This window comes from Meleagris gallopavo, chromosome 6 (genome assembly GCF_000146605.3).
Source record: "Meleagris gallopavo isolate NT-WF06-2002-E0010 breed Aviagen turkey brand Nicholas breeding stock chromosome 6, Turkey_5.1, whole genome shotgun sequence".
Lineage (NCBI taxonomy): Eukaryota > Metazoa > Chordata > Aves > Galliformes > Phasianidae > Meleagris > Meleagris gallopavo.
The window spans coordinates 9,782,458-9,805,654 of record NC_015016.2 but is presented as its reverse complement, the minus strand read 5'-3'; the positions used below and the strand labels follow the sequence as shown (position 1 = coordinate 9,805,654).

The 23,197-nt window shown below is 36.7% G+C and overlaps 1 protein-coding gene across 6 annotated transcripts in view; it reads left to right on the top strand.

Moving 5' to 3' along the window:
- LARP4B (La ribonucleoprotein 4B) overlaps positions 1–23,197 on the top strand; it is a 51,881-nt gene extending 28,684 nt beyond the window's left edge. For 3 of the 6 annotated variants that reach the window (XM_010712409.3, XM_010712406.3, XM_010712411.3), the window contains 15 exons: positions 1,675–1,822; positions 2,039–2,200; positions 2,997–3,078; positions 3,984–4,120; positions 4,664–4,767; positions 6,383–6,493; positions 6,993–7,046; positions 7,382–7,591; positions 10,729–10,835; positions 11,348–11,602; positions 12,544–12,589; positions 15,700–15,864; positions 18,737–18,861; positions 19,479–19,590; positions 20,177–23,197. In XM_010712409.3, coding sequence (XP_010710711.1) covers positions 1,675–1,822; positions 2,039–2,200; positions 2,997–3,078; positions 3,984–4,120; positions 4,664–4,767; positions 6,383–6,493; positions 6,993–7,046; positions 7,382–7,591; positions 10,729–10,835; positions 11,348–11,602; positions 12,544–12,589; positions 15,700–15,864; positions 18,737–18,861; positions 19,479–19,590; positions 20,177–20,467 — 2,109 coding nt within the window. In that variant the 3' untranslated portion in view covers positions 20,468–23,197. The remainder of the gene's footprint in view (positions 1–1,674; positions 1,823–2,038; positions 2,201–2,996; positions 3,079–3,983; positions 4,121–4,663; positions 4,768–6,382; positions 6,494–6,992; positions 7,047–7,381; positions 7,592–10,728; positions 10,836–11,347; positions 11,603–12,543; positions 12,590–15,699; positions 15,865–18,736; positions 18,862–19,478; positions 19,591–20,176) is intronic. The other 3 variants (XM_010712410.3, XM_010712407.3, XM_010712408.3) reach the window with 2 other exon arrangements.

Here is a 23,197-nt window from a genome sequence, read left to right as displayed (position 1 = left end):
TGTCTTAACGCTTGAATGTCTTGGGTAGGGTATCTTGATTGCAAGTTTTCAATTCTAGATGAACTGGAGGTGAGCACTTCCATGTGTGGAACACAATTAATTGTGCTCTTTATCTTTGTATTGGAAAAAAATGTTTGTGGATTTCCTGAAGTCTTAAAGTTCTTGCTTGATAGCAGTTAGAAAACCTTTTGCTCACTTCTGGAGATCTTTTTCCAAAGTGCTGTAGAAACAAATGGCTACAGGAGAAGCATGGGAATGAGCTAGACTGCATTTTGGCTACCTGGGTTAAGAAAGAAACAAACCTGACCTGTGGCAGCTGCTGCTCTTCATCCTCTGCCTTTGGGCAGAGCCACTGCTTAGTATTGTTCTCTGCAGTGACCATGTTACAGCAGCTGCTCTGACCTTGTCCAGCAATTGAAGTGCCAGAAGCAGATCTCACTAGCACCTAAGTTCATCTTCTAGGGAAGCTTTTTGCATTTAATAAAATGGAAACTAGTAGCACTTGCTGTCATCTTTGAATCCTTACTATGAAAGTACCAATGTCCAGCATGTTTTTCACATTTTACCAGCCCTTTCTCTGTCACTCAGTACATGTGTTTAAATTGAGATCACTCTCCTTGGATCTCTAGTTTTTCTTTTTCTTTTTTTTTTTTTAAAAAAAACTATCTTTTGAGTATATTTTCCATGATAGTAATTTACCTGGATGTGAATGTTCGGAATAATCAAAGCTTCATGGAGATACAATGATGCTTGTCTTGAACTAGGTAACTTTTGAAGCATCCCTTAATTCACTGAACAAAAGTAAGTATAAATAGTGTCTGATTTCACGAGCAACGCTCTTTCTCAACACAGTAATCATATTAATGCACGCCGAAGGCGTGAACATGGGATAACTTCATGCGTCTTGCTTGAGCAGTAGCAAAACAAGACAACACTGTCTTGTGCTATTGATGGAAGCGCTGTAGTTGCTGGCACTGCAGAGAGCAGTCTCTGAAGTGCAGATATAACCGTATATATAATGATTATATATCAACATACGTTACCATTAAGTTTAACTATTTCTAATCCAGGTCAAAAAAAGGTAGATCCAAACAATTTAACTGAAACTGTTAACTGATTCCTTTTGTCCTATCTGGGGAAAAAAATTACTCTAATTTTTTGTTAACACTCTGCTTATTTCTGTAAATAACAATACTAATCACGTATGTCTGATTGCATTCAATTTTACCTAATACTTCCTTAAAACTCTTGCAGATGACTGAGTCTAAAGGGAGAACAAGCATGGTTTTATATTTTCTTTAAGTGTTCTTTTGCAGAAACAGAATGAAACCAGTTAGTGTTAATGTATATTAGAGAACTGCCTAAAGTCTAGTAAAGTACGAGGCAAGTACAAGTTTGTTAGTTTGTCAGAAGCAAAAAATGAGTTCTTGTTTGCTGCGTGGCTAATTTTTTCTGGTCTTTCATAATCTGAATTTGGTGCTGTACAATTTAGTTACTTTTGTACCTGAAATCATTATTGGACTTCAGTCAGTATACTCAGATGTGAAAAAACCTGACATTACTATATTGAGATGTACATCTGATACTGTAACTATATACATATATACATATAAGTACACAAGTATGTGCTATATATCCATGAAGTGTATAACAAAAAAAAATTTTTTTTTGTAGGAGTCAGCCAAGGTTTCTGAGTTAAATCCTAATGCAAAGGTGTGGGGAAATCATATGTTACATTTGGAAGCAAGTGGTGCCACTGATGGTAGTGTGAGCAAAACGTGGGAAGAAATACCTGACCAGCCTCCAGATTCATGTAAAGAAGGTAAAAATCATATTGTATTTAGCTGTTGCTCAAGCAAAAGTTAAAATTCAGTGCAGAACCTTTTCAATGTTGTATTAAAAAATAAATAAAAATGAATGCAACCATGCAGGCAACTTTTAACGCTTCAGATCTGGTTTCAACTGCTCACATGATGCTGCTGTGATCAGAAAGAGGACTTTTTGAAAGTGTGTGTTACTTCTATGATCTCCATTGCAGGACTGGATGCTAAAGGAGATGGTGACAAAAAGCATCAGAATGCGGTGCTGACAGAGCTGCAGGAGTCATCACCAGCTGTTTTGGTGTCAGACCAGACAGATATGAACTCTTTGGCTCTTGATCATTCTGAGTATGAGTCTATGCATGAAACCACGCAGACAGGTAACAGAAAGCATCTCTTTTTTTGCTCTGGACTTAAACATGTTTAAAAACTGTATTTTTCCCCAAAATTGGCCTCATGAGCTACAGAAACTATTGTAACTTTTGGATGTAACTCATTAGTGTCTTCTGTAATGTTATTTTGAATGCGGGTTCTTAGTATATTTACATTGAGTTATCTACATACCTAAGCTTCATGCTTCATATTTGGGTCAGGCGCAGAGGTGAAATTCAAGTAATACGTTCACAAATATTAATGTGGTGACTTAAAGATGAGTCTTGTTGTTAAAACTCTAACATAAGCAACAACTTAGTCTAATTTCTTTGACTTCCATGGTTCAATATAGTTGTTAGCAGTTGTAGTCTACACCAGATGGTATGTTTTAAGAAACTCCTGGAAAACAGTGTAAGGATTAAACTGCTTATATTTCATGGGACAGAAGGTCTGCTAGATGCATATAGGATTACTACTTGAACTAAGATGAGAGGTGAGGAAGAAGAAAATGTATTGGGTGTTTCTGTTGATCACAACCGCTGGTATTTCATAACTGCAGATATGAAACCAACTTTTCTGAATTAGTGCATTGGGAATTTAGAGCAAGGCTGGGATTGGGAAATGATTTGCCTTTGCATTGCTTGCTTGCTGTTTTCTTGGGTTTAGTCAGTTAGGAATTGGTTAGTTTCGTAAGGCTGAAAAGCAGGTGTGAGTTAAATGAATTCAGTATTTACTGATATGTTTGAAGCTGCTCTTCTAAAGCTGTTTCAAATTAGAAAACTTTTAAATTTTATTAAATTTCAGGTGGAAATGAACAATTGCTGCCAGAAGGTCAGGAAGATCTACGAGAATTACTGAAAAAAACACTGGAATTTTGCTTATCTAGGTATGTATGAATATAGCAAATGAGTGGATGACTAACAAGGTCCCATACCTAATTTGGCATGAATTTGGAATGAATTTCCAACCAATTAAAACTGTGGGGAAAGCATGAGAATTTAGAGGAACTAGCACACACATTCCAGAATATCATATTGATATACCTCTTAGGGTTCTTTTTGGCCTAAAACATAAGCTAGTAAATGTACTACTTTGAAATAAGAGTTGTTAAAATTCATGTGATCTCTAAGTGCTTGTACAACTGTTATTGGGTTTCTTTTGCAAATTAAAAGTGAGTAGCTTAATCCATTTGATGAGCTTTGGGTAAGCTCACCTTTCAAAATTTGCATTGATACAAACTAGCATTTTTGTGCGTGTAGGTTCCTTTAAAGTAAGGATCAGCTAAAAAAAAGTTATTGGTTCTGAATAGTACATGTTCTAGTGTAGACTGCAAGGTCATCAAAGCAGTTCATTTGTAATTAACTGTTCTTGGGGCTTGTATTGTAGTTAAAAATAATAATAATAATAAATCCTGAGCACCTGTTTTAGTAACACAGAACAATTCCTAATCCATGTACTTCTGCATCATCATTTACACCCAGTAGTCATTTGAAGTGTTAAATTTAGTGTTTCATGCTTGTGGGGGTAAAGAGCTGCCTGAACAGGAAGATGCTGATACTGAGGCATGAAGTGGGGGGGAGGGGGGACAAAATGCCATTTTCATGATTTCTGTCAGGCAGACCAAATGAACGTGATAAGTGAATGGGCTGGGGAACAGGTGAAAACACTGAAAATACAGCTTACTGCAGGAGTCTGCCTTCTACTTTGTGATACTGAGCTTTTGTCTCAAGTTCATTAAAGATTAGGAAAAGTTATGTCTATGACATGTCCCCATTTTTTTTCTTCCAACAGAGAAAATCTTGCCAGTGACATGTACCTTATATCACAGATGGACAGTGATCAGTATGTGCCAATAATGACAGTAGCAAACCTCGATCATGTCAAGAAACTCAGTACTGATATGGATTTGATTGTTGAAGTGCTGAGATGTAAGTAAAAATTGCTCAGTACTAGAAAGCATTTTGGTTATTGCTGTAGGACTCTATTAGATATTCAGTATCTTTTTGTTGTTTGTCACATTACAATCAAATTATCCTTTTCCTATAAAGCTTTAAATAGACTAAGCATCTTCAAGTTTAGATCATCACACTTACAGTGAGATCTACTTCACATATGAAGTATTGTATGCAAATAAGAATAGCACGAATTTAATTTCTCAGAAAAGGAAACTGGATGTTGCCACTAAGGCAGGAATCAAGAAAGAACAAGACTTAATGTGCAGCTTAAAAGGAATAGCTAATGAATTGGGATTTCTTAATGTGAAAGACCAGAAAGGGTTTGAAGAGTTTAGGGAATGTTTGTTCAGATTTATATTTGAAAATATCAGTTATCTTCAATTTGTTTTAATGTTAAATGTTCAAAAATATTCAATGCTAACAAGTTTGTACTGTAAAACTCTGTCCACTGCTTCTTCTTGTATGCCATGTTGTTATGATTGTTGACAGCTGAAGTACATTTCTTTTTTCTCTTAGCGTTGCCTTTAGTCCAAGTGGATGAGAAGGGAGAGAAAGTTAGGCCAAATCAGAATCGCTGTATTGTGATTTTACGTGAAGTTCCTGAATCTACCCCCATTGAAGTGAGTAACTGTTCAATAAGGAATCTTTCTCTTTGAAGATTTGGAAGTTTTTTTTTTTCCAGCTTTCAATAAGAATATTATGTTTCTTAACAATTAAGTGCATTTCTAAGTCTTAGTAGCGACTGTTTGGATAGCAGGTATTTGACAGAAGCATGTCACTCGTAGGAAGACTGTGGTAGAATCTGTAGCTCCACAGTGGGCTGAATAACTGGTATTGCTGTGTTCAGGAGAGATGAGCATTATTTTCTCGGACTCTGACTTCTCTGTACGCACTGAACTCTTAGCAACTTGGATAAATAGCAAACAAAAACAAGGAAAGATATGTCTTAGAATGGAAAACATCATTGCTACATTTTTTACTAAAAAGCTTTGCAGATGTTTCCGTAATGCTGAAGATAAGGGTGCAGGCAGGTTGCTAATGATTCTGCTGGCTTATGGAGCTAGTATAAGAGTAGTGAGGTGGATTCTTTGAATGTCTAAGTAGTACTGCTACATTAAAAATTTACAGTAAGGTAAATGGCCTTAATATACAGAGGTGTAAAACAAGATGCTAAAAGGAATCAGAGGGAAGCTCTGCATTATATACATTGCTTTAAAATAGCTGTTGCTTTTAAATTTCTAAATGAAATTTAGCCTTTCAAACACTGCCTAGCTTTTAATATCTTAGATTGCTTTTCTTGCTGTCACCGGTTTATCATGTTGGATATATTAGCATTAAGGAGTCTCTCTTAAATGCTTACAAGTAAAACACTAGCAAAATTCTGAGAAGTCTTCATTTTCAAAATAGGTTGTCTTAGGGAGGTATTTTATATACTGTGTTTAGATTTTCCAGTCTGACAATTTTAGATTTAATCATTCAAACTGAATGGGATTTGTTTTCTGACTTAGCATGGACAGGCTTTATTTAGGCAGCAGTGTTGCAACAAACTGCAGGTCCTCCCAAGCTGCATTGCTTTTTGATGCTGCTTGTCTTCATTTAGTGACAGAAATAAATAGTATGTGAAATGATTTTAAGAAATCAAAGATGTATTTTAATATAGAAATTAGCAGTTTATTTTTTCAGGTAAGATAAGTACTGCTCTCAGATACACTCATCTGTAGCCACTTGAGTTAAAGTGAGCATCCAAGTTTCTGCTAAAGGGGCAGCAATCTCTTATCCTGTGCAGTATGGGCAGGTTTGTGTGTGATTCCATGGATTCGTAGAGAAGGGAAATATCATGCACTTGAGGGACACTGGTGCCTCACAAAAAGAGTGGCCAAGAAGTGGTTTTAGCTGGTAGTGTTAGGAAAGATAGAACAGCTATTCAGAAGCTACTTGATGCCAAATTTAAGTCTCTCTCATTCACCTAAATAACTTATCCCCCCTGATCTCAAGGGAGCAAGCAACTTCTACTTGTGACATGTCCTAGACAGTGCTTGTTTTTATTTCTCCTATCTAATGGGGAGCTTAGAGAGTTAACATTCAAACTTCAGAACAATTGCTCTCCTCAATTCCTGTTTTATAAGCTGAAAAGTACTTACAAGGAATTCTAGGATTTCGTACTTTAAACTGCTGTTTTTTCTACTTTATTTTCCTCACGCACTTCTTTCTTTTTGTCAAAACCTCTTTCCTTAGGAGGTTGAAGCACTTTTCAAAGGTGATAATTTGCCTAAGTTTATCAACTGTGAGTTTGCCTATAATGACAACTGGTTCATCACATTTGAATCAGAAGCCGATGCACAGCAGGTAATGCTTTTTTTTAATGCGTTTTAGAATATAACAGAAAATGGGTGAAATAAAGGGAGGATTAAACTGGGTCGTAAGCTGTATTACAAATGTGTAAGAACTCTTAAAAGAAAGAAAAAAAAAAAAATCCCTTAAACATTAATGCTTCCCGTTAGCTAATACTCAGCTATCAGCATTATTAAATATAACCCTTTAAGTTTTATCTTGTTTGCATATCCTGGCTTCCTGGCCAAAGCTATAATTTTATGTGCTAAGAGCATTGATATTTTAGATGACGCATTGAAATGCTTTATTTGTAAGACTGAAAATCTTGTTTTAAGGCTACTGAAGCACTTCTGCAGTGATAACTTAAATCTCACTGAATGCAGATTAGATATGAGGGTTTTCTGTAGTCTAACATTAACAGACACTTCAAGAATTATTGTTTGGCTTAGCCTGTCAAAACTTACTTGCCTTTGTTTAAATTATATTTGACAAATTTTGCAATGACTTTTTAAAGGCTTACAGATACCTTAGAGAAGAAGTGAAAACTTTCCAAGGAAAACCCATTAAGGTAAATAGAGCTTTATTTTATTTTTGTGTGTACGTTCTATGTTTTGTGGGGTTCTACTTAATGTTTTCTAATATGTATTAAGGTGGTCCAATCTCACAAATGTTTGACCTGGAGATTGGTTTTGAAATGTGGTGCGTGCTATTATACTTCTCCTTTTCCTCCTTTCTGGCAGCAGTATGTTCAACCCAGCATCAGCAGGGAAGCATTCAGCTGTTCCTGCCTTCCTTGAGGGAGAAAGCAATGACTGACAAGTGTCAAGTTTGAGATCTGCTAGTTTGAACCATCCTGATTAATCTAAAAGACTGCTGTAATAAATAATCTAATCTCCTTTGCAGGCAAGGATAAAAGCAAAGGCAATAGCTATAAACACATTTTTGCCAAAGAATGGATATAGACCTCTGGATATGAACATCTACACGCAGCAGCGTTACACAACATCCTTTTACTTACCTCCAGTATACAGTCCCCAGCAGCAGTTTCCATTGTACAGTTTAATTGCTCCACAGACCTGGTCAACCACGCACAGCTACCTTGACCCTTCATTGGTAAGTCTCTTGCTTACAAAAGAGCTGTGTTCTGCTCAGAGTTGCTATTTTTGTTGTGAAGTTTCGAGGTGTGGTCTGGGAAGCATATGTATCCTGAAAGTGAGATTAAGATGCAGGGTCTAGTTGAAAAGCAGTTATTCAGACTTCTTCCCATGGCATACAGGATTAATTGAGAACAGCATCTGGTTTCCAATTGGGCTATGGTTCTCTTCTTCACTTTTTAGTTTTTGAGCAGAAGTTATTTTTGAGAGATTCACAAAGCTTTCTTTTGGTAATGGCTAAGTAAAAAATTTCTGTAATGGTTTAAAAAACTTACTTAGCTGGAACTGGAATATGTATGCGAATGTCAAAATTCTGGTATGTACTGAATAAATTTAATATAATAACGTAAGTGGGAATAATATAGCGTCTTGATCTAGCTTAACTTGCTAAATTGCCCCATTTGACATGTTACTGAGTTAAAATACTTCATGGAGTTGTTTTTCTTTTTTCTTTTTTTTTTGTCAATAAAATATCAAACCATTTTTTGTTATTTCAAAAACAAGTTAAAATTGGTTAATTTTTTTAATTGAAATTCCTTAAAGTCATGACCCTTAGAGCTAGAAGTCCTAGCTGTAAGGCCTTCTACATATTGTGTTGAGGCATCTACTGCATCCTGCAGTGTTGCTTCTGCACTGTAACAGTTTTCACTGTTTCTCATTTTCCTTTGTCATCTTGTGAAAGCTAATATGAATATGATTTTCAGTTAATTACTTGAGGACTAAGGTTGTTCTGTATTGGAACCAATTTGTCCCTTCCATCAGTGCCTCTTTGCTTGCAGCTAAAAGAAACTAGGGTAGCAATGCTCAAAATTAGAAGCTTTTTTGAGGTTTTTGGCATAGGATTAAAGTGTCCTTGAACAAACTTGAGCAAACTTCCTGTGTACTGAACAGCAAACTAATTAAAAAGTTGGTGTGCTGAGCACTTCACATATAAGAAAGGCAGCTGAGCCCTTGCAGGGGAAGGCTTTGTAAGGGGCATAAAGAATGTGGAGGAGACAAAGCAGTGTAGTGAACTCTGTTTTTTCAAGAGACAGCCACCTTATTAAGCAGCAACTAAAATGAATGCAGTTCTTCCACTAGAAATGCTAAGATTGGCTACTGTACAGTTTTGCTGTGAGATATTGGAGTAATCAGATGGCACTGATGCAGAAGATGGAGATTAACTGGTCACAGGTTCAAGCACAACACTGTGTATCTGCCTTATGTCATCCTGGAACTTTTCGTACCCCAAAAAGCTTAATAGTTCTGGCTTTTGGGAGAAGACTGAAAGCTTGCCAGTACTGAGGATCTGATACCTTTCTTAGTAAAAATAGAGAACTAACTAACAGAGCATTGTCTTCTGCTGTTTCAGCATGTTGTCATTAGTTGGATGCATTCCCCTTTGGCATTTGGCTGCGTTTTGTGTACACAGATGTAGTGTGATCTCTCTTGAACCTCTGTGGTGATTTTACACCAATAAGAAAGAGCTGTATATAAGAATAAATTATTTGTGAGGAGAATAGGGACCAAGAGGAAGCATGACACTTGCAATAATTTACTTGAGATAGGATTGCAGTTTGCATATAGACTTGTGTACACACGTACCATAAATTTCCATCCTCTTCTGCTTCATCATAAATGCTGTGACAGTCCTTCCTCATCTCTAATTTGAGATTCAATACACTGTATTCATGGAAATGGTTTTAATTCTGAAACTAGAGTATGGCAACATGGCTTCCAAATTTGAAAATGACGTACTACTTCATAAAGTACTTAATGCTATTTGAAGAAAAAGCTACATCATACTACTTGTGAAAACAGGTGTACGTATGAGGAATTGAGTGAGTTTTGTGCAGAAAGCAGATAAACACTTCTGGTATTGTTGGAAAATGAACATTTTCTCTCCAGAAAGATCATTCGTCCTTCTAAAGAAAGAAGGGATGTCTGTTGCTTTAAGCAACGAGTTAAACTTATTTTCCTTTTCTTCATTCAGTGCTTTTTCACCATTCTCTTTCAGTAGCTGTTTGCTTACTTCAAGTGAATTTTATGGTGTTCACGTTGTAAATATCAAAGCAGGAACCACTTCAAATCAATGTTTTGATAAAAGTTTGTTCTTTCATTAAACTCCTAAGTGCCTATTTTTGTAATGTAAGGTTGTGTTTGCTGTCATATAGGTTAGGCAAGCAGTAGTTTGGGATGGAAGCTTTGGTGTTTAATTTTTGTTTTCATTAATTAGTGATTTTTTCCGCCTGGTGCAAGAAATGTTGAATTAGCTTCAGGATCTGCTTGTAGGAAACTGAGTGCCAGCTGTTCTAGGAGTAGTCTCTGTCATCATTTAATTATATTTAGAAGGTACTGTGAAGTTTATTCCAGGGCATGATGTAAACATGAATTGAAAATGTGGTCTTAGTGTTCTGCATTTTATTTACGTGGAGAGAAACCAATGGCAAGCAATTGCTGTTACTATAGTAGTATTTGAGTACGTTTCATTTAGACTTGAAATAAGAGTGTGCTAGTGAGATTGGGGAAATTACTATGAACATGGTAAAATTGAGGTATCTTGTCAGTATGAGACGTTGGCATGTACCCACCCCCCAACAAATCTTTAGTAATGCTTTTTTTCTTTCTGGGAACAAGACAGTGAATCACATGTGGACTAAAATGGTACAAAGCACAGAATATCAGGTGCACATAACATCCACTTGCTCTCTCGGCTTTATATAGGTATCTTATGAAAGATAACTAGAATGAGTAACTGATGGAGAAGGTTTATATTAAGGAGTATTTTGCATATAAATAAGAAATATTTACAGATGCATATTAGAGAACAGATGTGCTTCACAGTGTAGCATGAAATAGGAGCATTACTTACAGTTGAGAGCTTTGGCTCAGCGTTTTTCAGTGCTTCAAGCAAATCAGACTTGGAATGTGTGTAGTGGCAGTGTTCTCAAACAACGACACATCATTTAGTTACACTAAATGGGCACTGGGCAAATGCTCTGTTGCTGCTGGAGGCATTCTATTAAATACTTGTCGGTGCAAAAGGGTATAAAATAAAAGTTTAAAAGAAAATACTCAGTTTACTTTGATTACAAGTTTGTGTTGAATTTTTTTTAGGTAACACCATTTCCAAATACTGGATTTATCAATGGGTTCACATCTCCAACTTTCAAACCTGCTGCTTCTCCTCTGACTACACTCAGACAATATCCTCCCAGGAACAGGCAAGTACAGCTGTCTTTTAACACTGTACATACTGCTGAATTACCTGGCATGTGAGGCTTTAATCTGCTCATTTTAGAAATGCCATCTAACTAGAAAATTTTACAAGTGAACTTGATGCAAGGTTAAGTGATGCCAAAAGCCAGATGGTTTTGCTATTGTTAGCGAGGGTGCTGTTTCTAGATGAAATTATACCTGAAAGCTGGGAACTTGTCTGTTTAATATGTTTAACATATTCAGATAAAATAATTCTGAAAAATGGCAAGTAACCAGCAGGATTATTCATTTGGTATTTTCAGTTTCAAGTAGCTTTTAGTTACGCCACAGTTGAAAATACAGTGAAAAAGTTAATGCAGTAGTTCACAAGGCCTGTTAAAATGAGTATTGGTCATCCTTATAACTGAAATATACAACAGAGGACTGGCAATTTTGCTGCTTCTGAATTCTTTGTGTAGACTTAGTCCTCAGAAGACCTATCATAGTACGTATGTTGAAATGACTTTTGAATTTGTAGGAATCCTAGCAAGTCCCATATACGACATACAATACCCAGTGCAGAAAGGGGACCTGGGCTTCTAGACAGTCCTACCATATTCAACTTTTCTGCTGATCGTTTAATCAATGGCGTCAGGAGTCCACAGACGCGGCAGCCAGGACAAAACAGGACACGGATGCAGAATGCTACTACGAGTTACACCAAGAGGGAAGTAGGAACTGGACGGATGGAGCAGACCAGCGTTGACTCGTCTCCTGGTTTAGGTCGAGGAAGGTGAGTGTACCCTGTAGTTGTCTTCTGAAGTACACTGTCGTTGCTGCTTCTTTTAGTAAAGAAGAATGGTATTAATATTGTTCTCATTCTCATTTTAATCTGAGACTGGCTGTCCTTAAAGCTGAAATTTTGGAAAGCATTTCAGAGGATATCCTAAGTATAGAACAAATGCAAAGTGGAATTGCATACTTTCCTACCACTAATGACACCTGTTGAGCTATTTACACCCATACATCTAATTCTCTATACTTTATTGTCTATTTTAACTAAGTTTTTAGCATATTGTTTGACTTGGAAGCAGTTTGACCATTTCTTTGCTCACTGCAGCTTATTGTTAATACTTTCAGTTAAAAATCTAGAATTTTGCCCATATTAGATGTTCACAACATCAAAGATAGAGATCAGTATGAAGGGAGGAAGAAGGATTACATGCAGTTAGCAAAACGTATTGTTAAGCAGTTTGGAACAGAGGGTGAAACAGGAGCAGAAAACAGGGGAGTTGAAAATTGGTAGCAACAATTCTGAGGATTTATCAGGTCTGTCTTCAGTTTTTTTGAAATACACTGCAGTTCTGTGCAGCGTTACTTAGGGTTGGCTGTGTTTTTTGTCTAATTTTGAGTCACTGAATTGGAAGAGTTGTTTGCAGATGATCCTGTGTTAGACTTCTGTTAATGTAAAATTCAGTGGGGGTTCTGTGCAGTTGATACTGGGATATACTTTTAACTCAGCAGTGTATCCTTACTCGAACATGATAGAAATCTGTATATTTATATTAATGAGCTTCCTAGAAATCTTTACCTAAAAGATCTTTACCTATTTTATTTTAAAATAAAGTTTTTTTCCTCTAGAACAAAGGTGAATGAAATTATAATTAGAACTAATTTCTCCTGTTTTCTACTCACATAAAGGCAAGGTTCTGATAACTGTTTTCTTTCCCTTAGGAAAAACTCATATGGCTACAGAAAGAAAAGGGAGGACAAGTTCACAGTGAGTTTTCATGATTGTATTCAACTATAATTCAAGTGCAGGGTAACAAGGCAATGTTATGGACGTTATATGGAATAGCAGATGAGATAAGCTATTGCCCAAGAACTATGTGACTGAAGATAGCAGCTCATTAAATTCAGATGAATTTACTGCATTTGGATATCAGAGATTATTTTCCTGACTTCTGGAATTAAGGGACAAAACTAAAATTGCCCTTTCATCATTGCAGTTAACTTTTGCCTTCCTGTTTTTTTTGTCATTGTGACTGTTCACAGAAGGCCAAGTGCCTGAAGTTTCAAACACGTGAGATTTGACTCTCATTCATGTAGATCATGAAAAATATTTTATAGGTCAGGTCATAGAATGCATAGCTAGAATATTAGTTATGAAGTGGTCACTTCCGTTTGTTAAATGTAACACCTCTCCTTGCTTTTTCCCTTTCTATCCCAACTCTGAGGAGAGGAGTAAAATCTAGTTCCCCTTGCAATATGGACAAAAAGCTGGGTTTTTTTAGGAACCAAATTGTCATCTTTGTTGTTTATGGAGTGTGTAAGGTAGATTTTCCTTATGTAATTGGCACAGAGATGTTCAGGACCACTAATAGTACGCTTGAAATAGTACAACTTTTGTGAACTTAAATTCAAGGTGAATACCTAAGTAGTTTTGATGCTTGAAAAGGCTGGTTTGGATAGTGGGTAGAAGAAGAAAAATAAATTTTTGTAGGATTTAGTTCTTTACTTTTTGGCAATTCATTGTTTGCCACACCTTGTAAGACTTCATGAAGTCTTACTGGATTATTTTATTATTGATATTACAGTTTCAAAGTAAGATCACTTCAAGAGCTCTGACTGTATCTCAAAGGTCTGGAACAGTTGCATTTATGTATCGGTGCCTCCTGCTGTTGTGTAGCTTAATGGGGCGTGGATGAAAGGAACATCCGGGCTTTAGAAAGTATGAAAGGGCAAGTGGTTCCTTTTGGCTCTTGACAAACTTGTTAAAGCTAGTGAGATCAGATTACACATGGGGTTGTCAGTACTTATTTTTTCTGTGCTTTCAGAGCTACTTGATGCTTTTTCTATCAACTTCCCCCCCCTTTTTTCTTTTTCCTCTGAAAGAACAAGGAAGTAGTACAGGAATGACATATAAATGAACAGAAAGAGAGAGGATTACCTAGGACAGTTAGTGAACAGAGAGGCTCTTTGTAATCAACTGACTCTAAATATAAAGTTAAAACACCTTTAAAAACTGAAAGCATGATTTCTTTGGAGACCTACAGTTCCCTTTTCTCAGCAGCGGACTTTAACTGCAGCCTGTTTAGACATGTTCACTCTAGTCTTTTGGCCAACAAAACTTTAGTCTGTAGTGTCCAAAAATAGACCTTCAATAGAGATGAGAGCAGCTGAATACTCACAGCTGTGAACACTTTAGGTAGTGTATTCTGAAGTAAGAGATTGAGGTTTGACCCATTCCAGCTGTAGAAGCATTCGAATCTAGGATACTGTTTTGTGTGTAGTGGTTAATATGAAGGACACCACTACAAGGAGTTCTATTTGAAAGGAATTATGGCTGCTTCTCATTTTTAGAAAGAGCACTTGGGGTGGATTGCATGCTTGCTTGAGAAAGTGCATGAGCCTTCTTGATCAATTTGTATCTGAGGCCATAGACGTAAGACAACTACTCAACTTGTGTTAATTCAGCTTCAGAATTTTATGCAAGTGGAAGCCTAACTTACATTTAAGTTTTCCCTAGTCCCTCTAATTCAAGTCATCCATATATCCTGGCTACTTCCCTCTTAATTTGTCTTTTCAGGAGCGACTATTTAGAAGTATCTAGAAGTAGTATTTATTGCAGGACTTCAGTCCTGTTTAAGAAAATGAAGTGCTGTGATTTGAAATACTGTTCTATAAAGGAAAAATTTGTCCCTCTTAGGATTTGAGCTAGGAAAGCATAGTTTCTCCACACAACCCATTCATGGGTTATCTGACTTCTCATTTGCTCAGTCAGTAGCAGTTTGAGAGTTGCTGCTGTTCTTACCTCTGTCTGTATTCTTTCCCTACTTCTGAATGACTCGCATTTCTTCCGGCATAAAATGTACTAAGATGGGACCTTGAGGGTAGTTTTGTATCTATTGCTCTTCATGAAAAGGAAGAGCGTAGAAAGAAAGCAATGCAACACCTTTCCTATTCTATGTTCAGAAGTATTGTTCTCACATTCAGACCATATTAGCAATGTACCAGTAACTGTTTTCCATCTCAAGATAGGAAGCATCTTAAAGATCACTTTGCTTTTACTGTTCTGAAACAGAGATCTTAGCACAGTTGGGACACAGTCCCTTTTTTGGTTAAATGACATAGACAAAGTTAGTGGATAACTTCAGTTGAAGCACATAGCAAAAGGAATTTTAGTTTTTCAATGTGGATAACAGATACAAATCCTTGCAAGCAGTCTTCGTAAGTGGACTTTTGCCTATGATACTCATTTAACTCTTTAAGTAGTGCACGTTTTAACCCTATAATGTATTTGTATGGGATGTTGTTTTTCCTCTTAGATCTAGTTAGAATAATTCTGTGCTTCAAAAATAATTCTATGCTTGTATTTGCATTTTTCATATTGATGAAATTGGTTGAAAATTGTCTTCATCTGCACTACAGACAAAGCATGCTATCTTGACGTTTCTTAGCGTATCTAAACATGATTAAGATTCTCTTTAATTCTTGTCTTTCTTCTAGAAAGTTACCAACTGCACATAAATGGACTTGATATTTTCATTTTGTCCTGGTATCCAGCACAATCTATTTTCCTGCGTCAGTGTAGCATCTACCTTGAAGGAAGCGTCAGGAAGAAGGCTTAACTATACCAGTAGTGCTAAAGTTTAAGCATTTGAAATTTTTAAGGCTTCCAGACCATCCCACTTAAAATATAATGAAATATTTTAAGAGCACCAATGGAAGATGAATTCCTGGGTACTGTGTGGTTTTCTTGGGAAGTGAGGCGGGATGGGCCTCTTTAGGGCCTTGCAGATATAAATCAAAAGCAAAATGTCATTGAATCCTATGTCCTTCCTGTCTGTAATCCATTGTGGTAACCTCAATATGTTATTTCTATTCCAGAGAGGCCAAACACAGTCTCCACCACCCCCAAAACCTCCATCTCCTAGCTTCGAATTGGGTTTATCTAGCTTTCCTCCATTACCTGGGGCTGCTGGCAATTTAAAGACCGAAGACCTTTTTGAAAACAGACTGTCCAATGTGGTAATAGGAACGTCAAAAGAAAGAGTGAGTAGCCAGTGTTCATTTTTTGGGGGGAAACAGAATGAACAGAATTTCATACTACTTGTTTCTTCAAATTTGGTGTACTGTACGTAGAAGAAGTTTGCAGTTTTGCGTGGGTCATGAGAAGAGCAGAAAAGCTCCTCCCTCAAAAAAACAAAAAAAAAAAAACAGCTGTTAAAATGTTAAAATGTAGCTGCTTTCCACTCTTACCTGAGGATTTGTTGGGATATTCTTTCTGAGAAGGGGTAGAGTTTGTGTACCAGCATAAGTAGATGTTAATAGCAGAGATCAGAAAATGAGCTCTTTACTGATGCTCATGGTTTTTTTGATAGACCTAAAAAATATATGGTAAATTTTCCTCCTATTCGGAAGTCTTGCGTGTGAAACATTTTCAAGTGACAAACTCCTAAGCACTGAAATATAAAGAAGCTGCCTGCATAATCTTAGTATATTAGACATCATCGCTGGAACAAGAACAGATATCAAAACAAGCTGGATCCAAGAGTTGTCATGTTGCTCAGTAAGATAAAAATACACCAGAATGATTTGGCAATCAAATGTTGCTCTGTAGGGGTAGTAGAAATGCAGTTGAAAATTAACGTTCGATGGTTGTTCTTAGATTTCTTTCTTAGAACTGCCTCTACTACACCCATCTGTGTGTGTCAGTATGTTCTCCATCAAGAGTGATACAACCCTGTGTGCTATGGAACAGATAGCAGAAGCTTTCTTAGCCTGCACTATTTTGCTCGCTCTAGTGTTAACTTAGACTGCAGAAAGATTTATTTTTTTTTCTTGGTGCCCAGGGTTGTTAGGGAGGGCATTTTGTTGTACAGGAAAGGGGAAGTAGCAGGGGAGCCTCCATCCAAAGGAGATCATGTGGACAAGTTATTATGTCTCTTGATGAGAAAAGAGGCAGCAACATTCCAAGGCTGTGTTTAGGGGTAATATGCAGAGTAGTGCCATGATAAGAGCGCTGTTTAACTTAGTGTCAGCCAGTAATCCAGATTGTGATTTCTTCTCGTGATTTGTGCATGTGTAAATATTTTAACAGCATTATTTATGAAGTGACTTCTATTATATTTCGGGTTTTAAACATAATTCCAACACCTACTATTGCTACTACAGTGTAAAGCACACAGTTCCTATGGATCTATTACTTGCTTTGCACTGTTCTTAATGTGATGTATTTGCACCTATCCCTTGTAAAGGCAGTCTTAATATCAGGCAGACACTGTTTATACTACCACAGTGCTCTATCAAATATCGTGGTTTCTTTTTCTGCCTTGCATGAGTTAATGACTGTACCACTGTGTCGAAGAGAGGGATTGCACTCTTTCCTTGTTGGCATGAATAATGAATAAGATAGCAGTAACTAGCTCCAAAGAGCAGTTGTGCTCTATAAGTAAGGCTAATGCTGGAATCTTGCCAATTTACACAGGGAACTTTTCTTCTTAATCTCAACAATTTTTATTTTGCATGATGAAGAGTGAACGGATGCTGAAGTAGATTTATGCAGCTCTACTTTTGTTACAGACCAGCAAGACCTGTGTACAGAAGCAGAGAGAAGTTATGTGCTATAATTCCCAGCAGTTGTTATCCGGACTTACTATCTTTCTGATCTTTGCTTTGTAGTGCTCTTTTAGTAGCTCTGGGGAATAGGGGGTGTTAATCATCGCACATTTTCTAACTGGGGAACTGGAGCTCTATCAGATCAGGGGCTGAGTTTTTTGGCCTAAAAACCGCACTTGCGTGTCTGCTTCACTTGAACCTGTTCTCACGTAACCATGTAACTGTGTGTTTCAATGAATTGGAGCCAGAATGCTCAGCAACTTGCAGTTTCAAGCCTTGGAAAATACTATCATAGCGAGTAAACCAACAGAAGCTGTTCTTTTATTTCTAAACGTCTACTTTTTAATGTTCTACTTTGACTTCAGATAAAGCAGGGCTAGATCCAGTGCAGTAATGTATACTGCTTGATTTAAGCATCATCAAATGCTATTTTCTTTTCTAGCAGTGACTAAAGGAGTTTGTTTTGTGACCTTTGTATGCTGACTGGCCTTAGGAGGAGGTGGATGGTGTTTTGTTCCTTCTGTGCCTGTGTTCTGCCTACCACTGTTATCTCTTCTTTCTAGCAATAATGCTAGTTTTAGAATCAATCAGATCAGAAGCAGTACAAAACCCAGTGCTGTTTAAAAATAAGTGAAATGGTTAAAATGTTAGAAATATTTCAAGCTACAAGAAGTCTTATTTCTTTTTTCTTCTTTGTGACAATTTAAAGTTGTGTGTGTTGTGAATCTATTTGGCCTTTATCTGGAAGCATGATATCACTTGACGTTAAGAAAACCTTTGCAGAGCTACAGAAAAAGCCTCTTCTGCTTGTTAGCAAATTGCAATATAATCATAAGAAAAGGGACTTCCAGGTCATATCCTAGTTAGAAGAAACTTCATTTTCTTAGGATTGTTTGGGTTTTAGCACCAGTTATTGAGATGATTGGTAACATTAACTCTAAAACTTTGCGGGAGTCAATTTCTAGTGCATAATGCCAGGAGACTTTTGTTGTAGTAAGTAAACTATGAGATGTAAACAGATGCAAAGACTACTTTGTCACCATCATGTGCATAATTCTCTCTGGATTTTATTATCCAGAGATGTTCAAGAAAGAAATATGCTTCAGACTTTTGTGAAAGCCATAGTGTGATTTGTGTTTCTGAATAATTGTAAGGGGAAAAAAAATAGTTCTAGTCAGTACATTGAACCCTTTTGGATCTTCCTTTAGTTAGTTTACGTTTTTAACATGTAAACTGTTTGCCTGAAAGTTAATGCAATCCACAAACCATATTAATTAGTACTATGATTGCCTCTTTTCTCCTTCAGAACATTAATGTGGATGCAAGTACAAACACTACTCCATCGGGAATTCCTCGCGAGCCACTGTTGCCAGCTGCTTCTACATTGCCCAGGACGTTTGAAAGGTCTCCTTCACCACCCCAGTCTTCTGAGTAAGAATTTAACTGTGTATATCTAAGCATGACTCTGTCATGTTTGCATTTTCAATCATCAGGAGGCCAAATGTAACACTGTAAACAGCTATTAAAATATTGGGAAAATGTTTTTTATTTAATTTCTGAATTGTGTTACTATAATGATTCAGACTTAAGTCAACAGACAAAAGTTTAACATTGTATTTTAATCTTGACAAGTATTAAAAAGAAAAATCTTCAAAAGTCTTACTGTCTTGTATTTAGGTAGCCTCGAAGCATAGAGTAAATGCATGATCCTGTGGGTAGTATCATTGTTCTCACAATAAAGTTTTCATTAAGTCCTGATTTGAAATCTGCAAGTCATATTCAGATGTTTGAGTAACAGGAGTAAAATAACTGAATGCCAAATGCTATTAGAATATCCCAAATAGTAGATTGTGTCAAGTTCCATGCTAACTTCTGTTTATAATTTTATAATATTTTTAAAAGGAATGCTAATCGTAGCTGTAACTTGCTGGCACGCTCTATCTAATGTTGTAGTCGTAGTCAGATACAGTTCTAGAGCCTTTCTTAGGTTGATCATTTGTCCTCAAGTTTCAGTTCTCTTCACTTTGTTCCTGCTGGATGCTTTACAGGGACTCCAAGGTTGTGGATAAACAGCAGAGAGAGACACAGAGTACAGAAAGGCTTTCTTCTTCCACACTCAGTACTGCATGTAAATCGGTACAAGTCAATGGCGCTGCCATAGTAAGTGATCTTATTATTTCACTTAATGATCCAGTTTGATGCCTTTAACAGAATATTGCTTCTATTGCTATCCAGTGCTGCTAAATCATGAACCGAGAATCCTTAAATCACAGCCTAACCTTGTGATTTATTGCACAAGTATTAATAAACCCTAAAGTGTTGCTAAAAACAGAGCTATGTCAAAAATCAGTCTATGATAATGGCCTGCGATTATTGTAGTTCTGCAGTTAAATATTCAAGATGACTTCTGAAGTTCTACCTGAACACTCTTCTTATTCAGAAGTAACCTCTAGTTAGAAGTATTAATGTTTTTGATATTTAAGCCGAAGTGTTCACACTCTTTCAGTTGTTTTAGAGTTTACTTGAATTGGAATTCTTGTTCTATCACAGTATCCCATTTTCTGAAGTACTGTGTTGTATTTAACTTGTCTCTTGCTCCTGTTTTCTGTACTACTGTAAACTTCATATTCAAACTCTTATCTGCATATTTAAGCGCAGCAGTTGCTTGTGACAAAATATTTTACCTTTCATGACTTAAATGATATTTCCTCTGGAGGCTTTATCTCTGCTGTCCTGTTTGCTATTGGTTTCACAGGAACTGCGAAAACCTAGTTATGCAGAAATTTGCCAGAGAACAACTAAGGATCCTCCTGCATTGCAACCACAGAAAGAACAGAAGCCAAACACTGTAGCATGTGGGAAAGAAGAAAAAAAGCCCACAGAAACAATAGAGAAAAACAGAGAACCTCCTCCTGCAAAGTCACATCCGGGACAACCCAAAGACCAGAGAAGACAGTCAGGACGCAGATCGTCCCCTCCAGCTGTTGGCAAACGCTTAAATAAAGAACAGAGTACCCCTCCAAAATCTCCACAGTGAAACTAGCACCTGGGAGGGATTCAAAGAGGTCTGCTTCCCACAAATTAAACCCATGTTCCCACTAAGATACCTGAGAATGAGTTGCTGGTTAGGAGCTTGCAGTGATACTAGGCATATAACAATGCCTGCAAGTTATTTTTCTGTGAAATACTTTTTCCCCTCTTGAACAAACATTCTATTTTTTCTGGATATTTCTGGATAGTTGTTCTAAACCTTACGTTTAGGTTGGTGCTTAATTGGAGGTGAAGCTTAGTGTGATTATTTTTTTCAGGATGTAAAATATTTGTCTTTAAAAAAAAAAAAAAGAGAATCAACTTTTTATTAAGCCTCTCTGTGGCTGTGTGAGTGCAAGCTCTGTATAGTGAGTTTTTTCTAAACTGTTAAGCAGAAATGTGCTGCTGCAATATTTTTAATAAACTGGTCTGCAAGTACATATCTAAAGTGTCCAAAAGACTGATAACGGCAGCTAGTGTGTAGAGTGCAAGAAGTAGGTATATTTTACAAATTAGTATGTGACCTTGTATTTTTTTTTTTATTGGGCTGCTGTACTAAACGTCAGCAAATGAACTTGCACTTTTAGGTTAAACAAGTAGTTGTTTCTAGCATTTTTAAAAATCTAATCTTTTTTTGATGTTTTGCACACACAGAATGAATCCCACGGAGCACCATGGCAGTCTTTCTAAAACACTTTATTTTGACTTACTGCAAGCGAGTAACCATCTTCTCACTCCAGAATAAAACTGATATTATAATTTGCAAATACAAAGCACATTGTGAATAGAAAGAACTAAGTCTGTGAGCTTCTATGGTGGTGAAGCCTACTAGTGGATGTTATCAGGAGAAAGCACTGTAGCCTTCTTGTGATAACCTTAGCTTCCCTGTGCTTGTAAGGGAGTTAGCTGAGTCAGTGCTGTATGTTCTGGTTACCCCTGTGCTCTGTGTAGACTTTTTCTTTTTTAAATTCTGCCCCAAGTGCTCTTTGAAAGAGTTCATATCTTAGTCAGCTTCGTGTTGACGCCTTCCTGTAACTACAAGCATTGGCATACAGGTTGAAATTTTTCAAGACGTGAGATAATGGTGTTTGTTTTGTGTGGTGGAGGAAGAGATCCCTGATATTTACCTCTGGGATGAGGTTTCTCACACTTATTTACTTTAGAAGTGATGCGCTTTCTGAAGGACAAGGATGCACTAAATTAGCAAGTTTCTAATAAAGTTGAATATAAATTATTTTTGTTTCAAAAATGCCTAAAGCTTTTCTTTAAGTGTTTAAACTGCAGGAAGTTCAGACTAAACTCATTCCTGCTGACTATGACAGTACAGTTTATTCCACAAAAATGTTTATTTAAACAACTGATTTTTTAAAGAATTATTTCCATCCAATATTTAAAGACTTGAATTTTATTTAAACTTGAAAATGACTTTGCCTTAACTTTTGTACAAGACAGCTTAGAGTTAATGAGGTCTGACCCCATTGAGGGTTAGCGTGAGTGGAATACAGAATTACTCAGTTACAGTATGTATCTATTGTCACTGGTCTTACTGGGTAAACATACTGTAGTACAGGAACTAGCAGCAGTTTTTGTAATATACCTTAAAGATCTTAAACAGTTGATCTTTTTCAGATTGTTGAAAAATCTGTAAATGCAAATAGTCAATACTGTATTAAATATGTGCACTTGGAAGTGTGTGCTTTGCTTGTACAGTTGTAAATAATCAGAACATATAAAAAGGTACCCTAAAGAAAAAATCTGATAAAAATTATTGATATTATAAATGTTGCTGTTGAGCTGGATGTAGATAAACTAAATGTTGTGGTTTGAATATTACTTTAATTTGTTGTTTTTTCTTTTCCTTATTTTATTCTGGTGTGCTGAACTGACTCTGCCTCTTCACTGCAAAAGGGAAATGGAACGAAAGTCTTATTTGAAAGCCCTCGAGTGTTTTCCGAACCCTCTAAAAAGTGATTTAACCAATTCAGAAGTGTTCTGCAATGTAAATAGTGAATCTTAGCAGTGAAGCTGTAATTTTAAGTCATTAATAAAAAATGAAATGGAATTGGGAAAAAAATTTTAGACTGCTAAGGAAAATATACACGGAAGCTTACTTGTCTGCTTTCAAGAATATCAGTGCTTTCCTCAGCATATGATTCATAGAACTGTAAAGTAACTTTAGAGGTAACTTCTGACAAATTTCCTGTTAGGAGCATCAATCGGTAACTAGTTGACCTTTAAATCCAGCCTGTTGTACGCTGCGGAATTGGTTGAAATAGGGCACGCTGGAACCCATTGATTTTCCTTGTTTAAAAAGCACACTTTGTGAATACTGTGGAAGGAGATAGGACTCTTGACAACATCACCAAAACAGCTCAACTAGTTCTGTCATTGGATTTTGATGCGCTTATCCTTTCCCCGGTGGCAGTGAAAGTGGTAGCTAGATTTGTGTATGGTTAAGGCTGGCTGTATGGTTCGTTTTGTTTGTCTGCTGAAAGTGAAGGGCTTACCAGCTGCAAACAATCACAAGTGGTTACTTACAGACTGTGTACAGCTAGTCATAATGCTCAATTGGTACATAAGGTAATCTCTTGAGACCAGCAGGATGTGTTGTGCTGTTCTAATGTATTCTGCTGCCATTTGTGCTAGGTCAATACACTGTAATTACTGCTTACCCAGCAACAATCTGTTGCATCAAAAGTTTAAATCTTCCTCTGACGTGGTTTTTATAGCTTTAAAA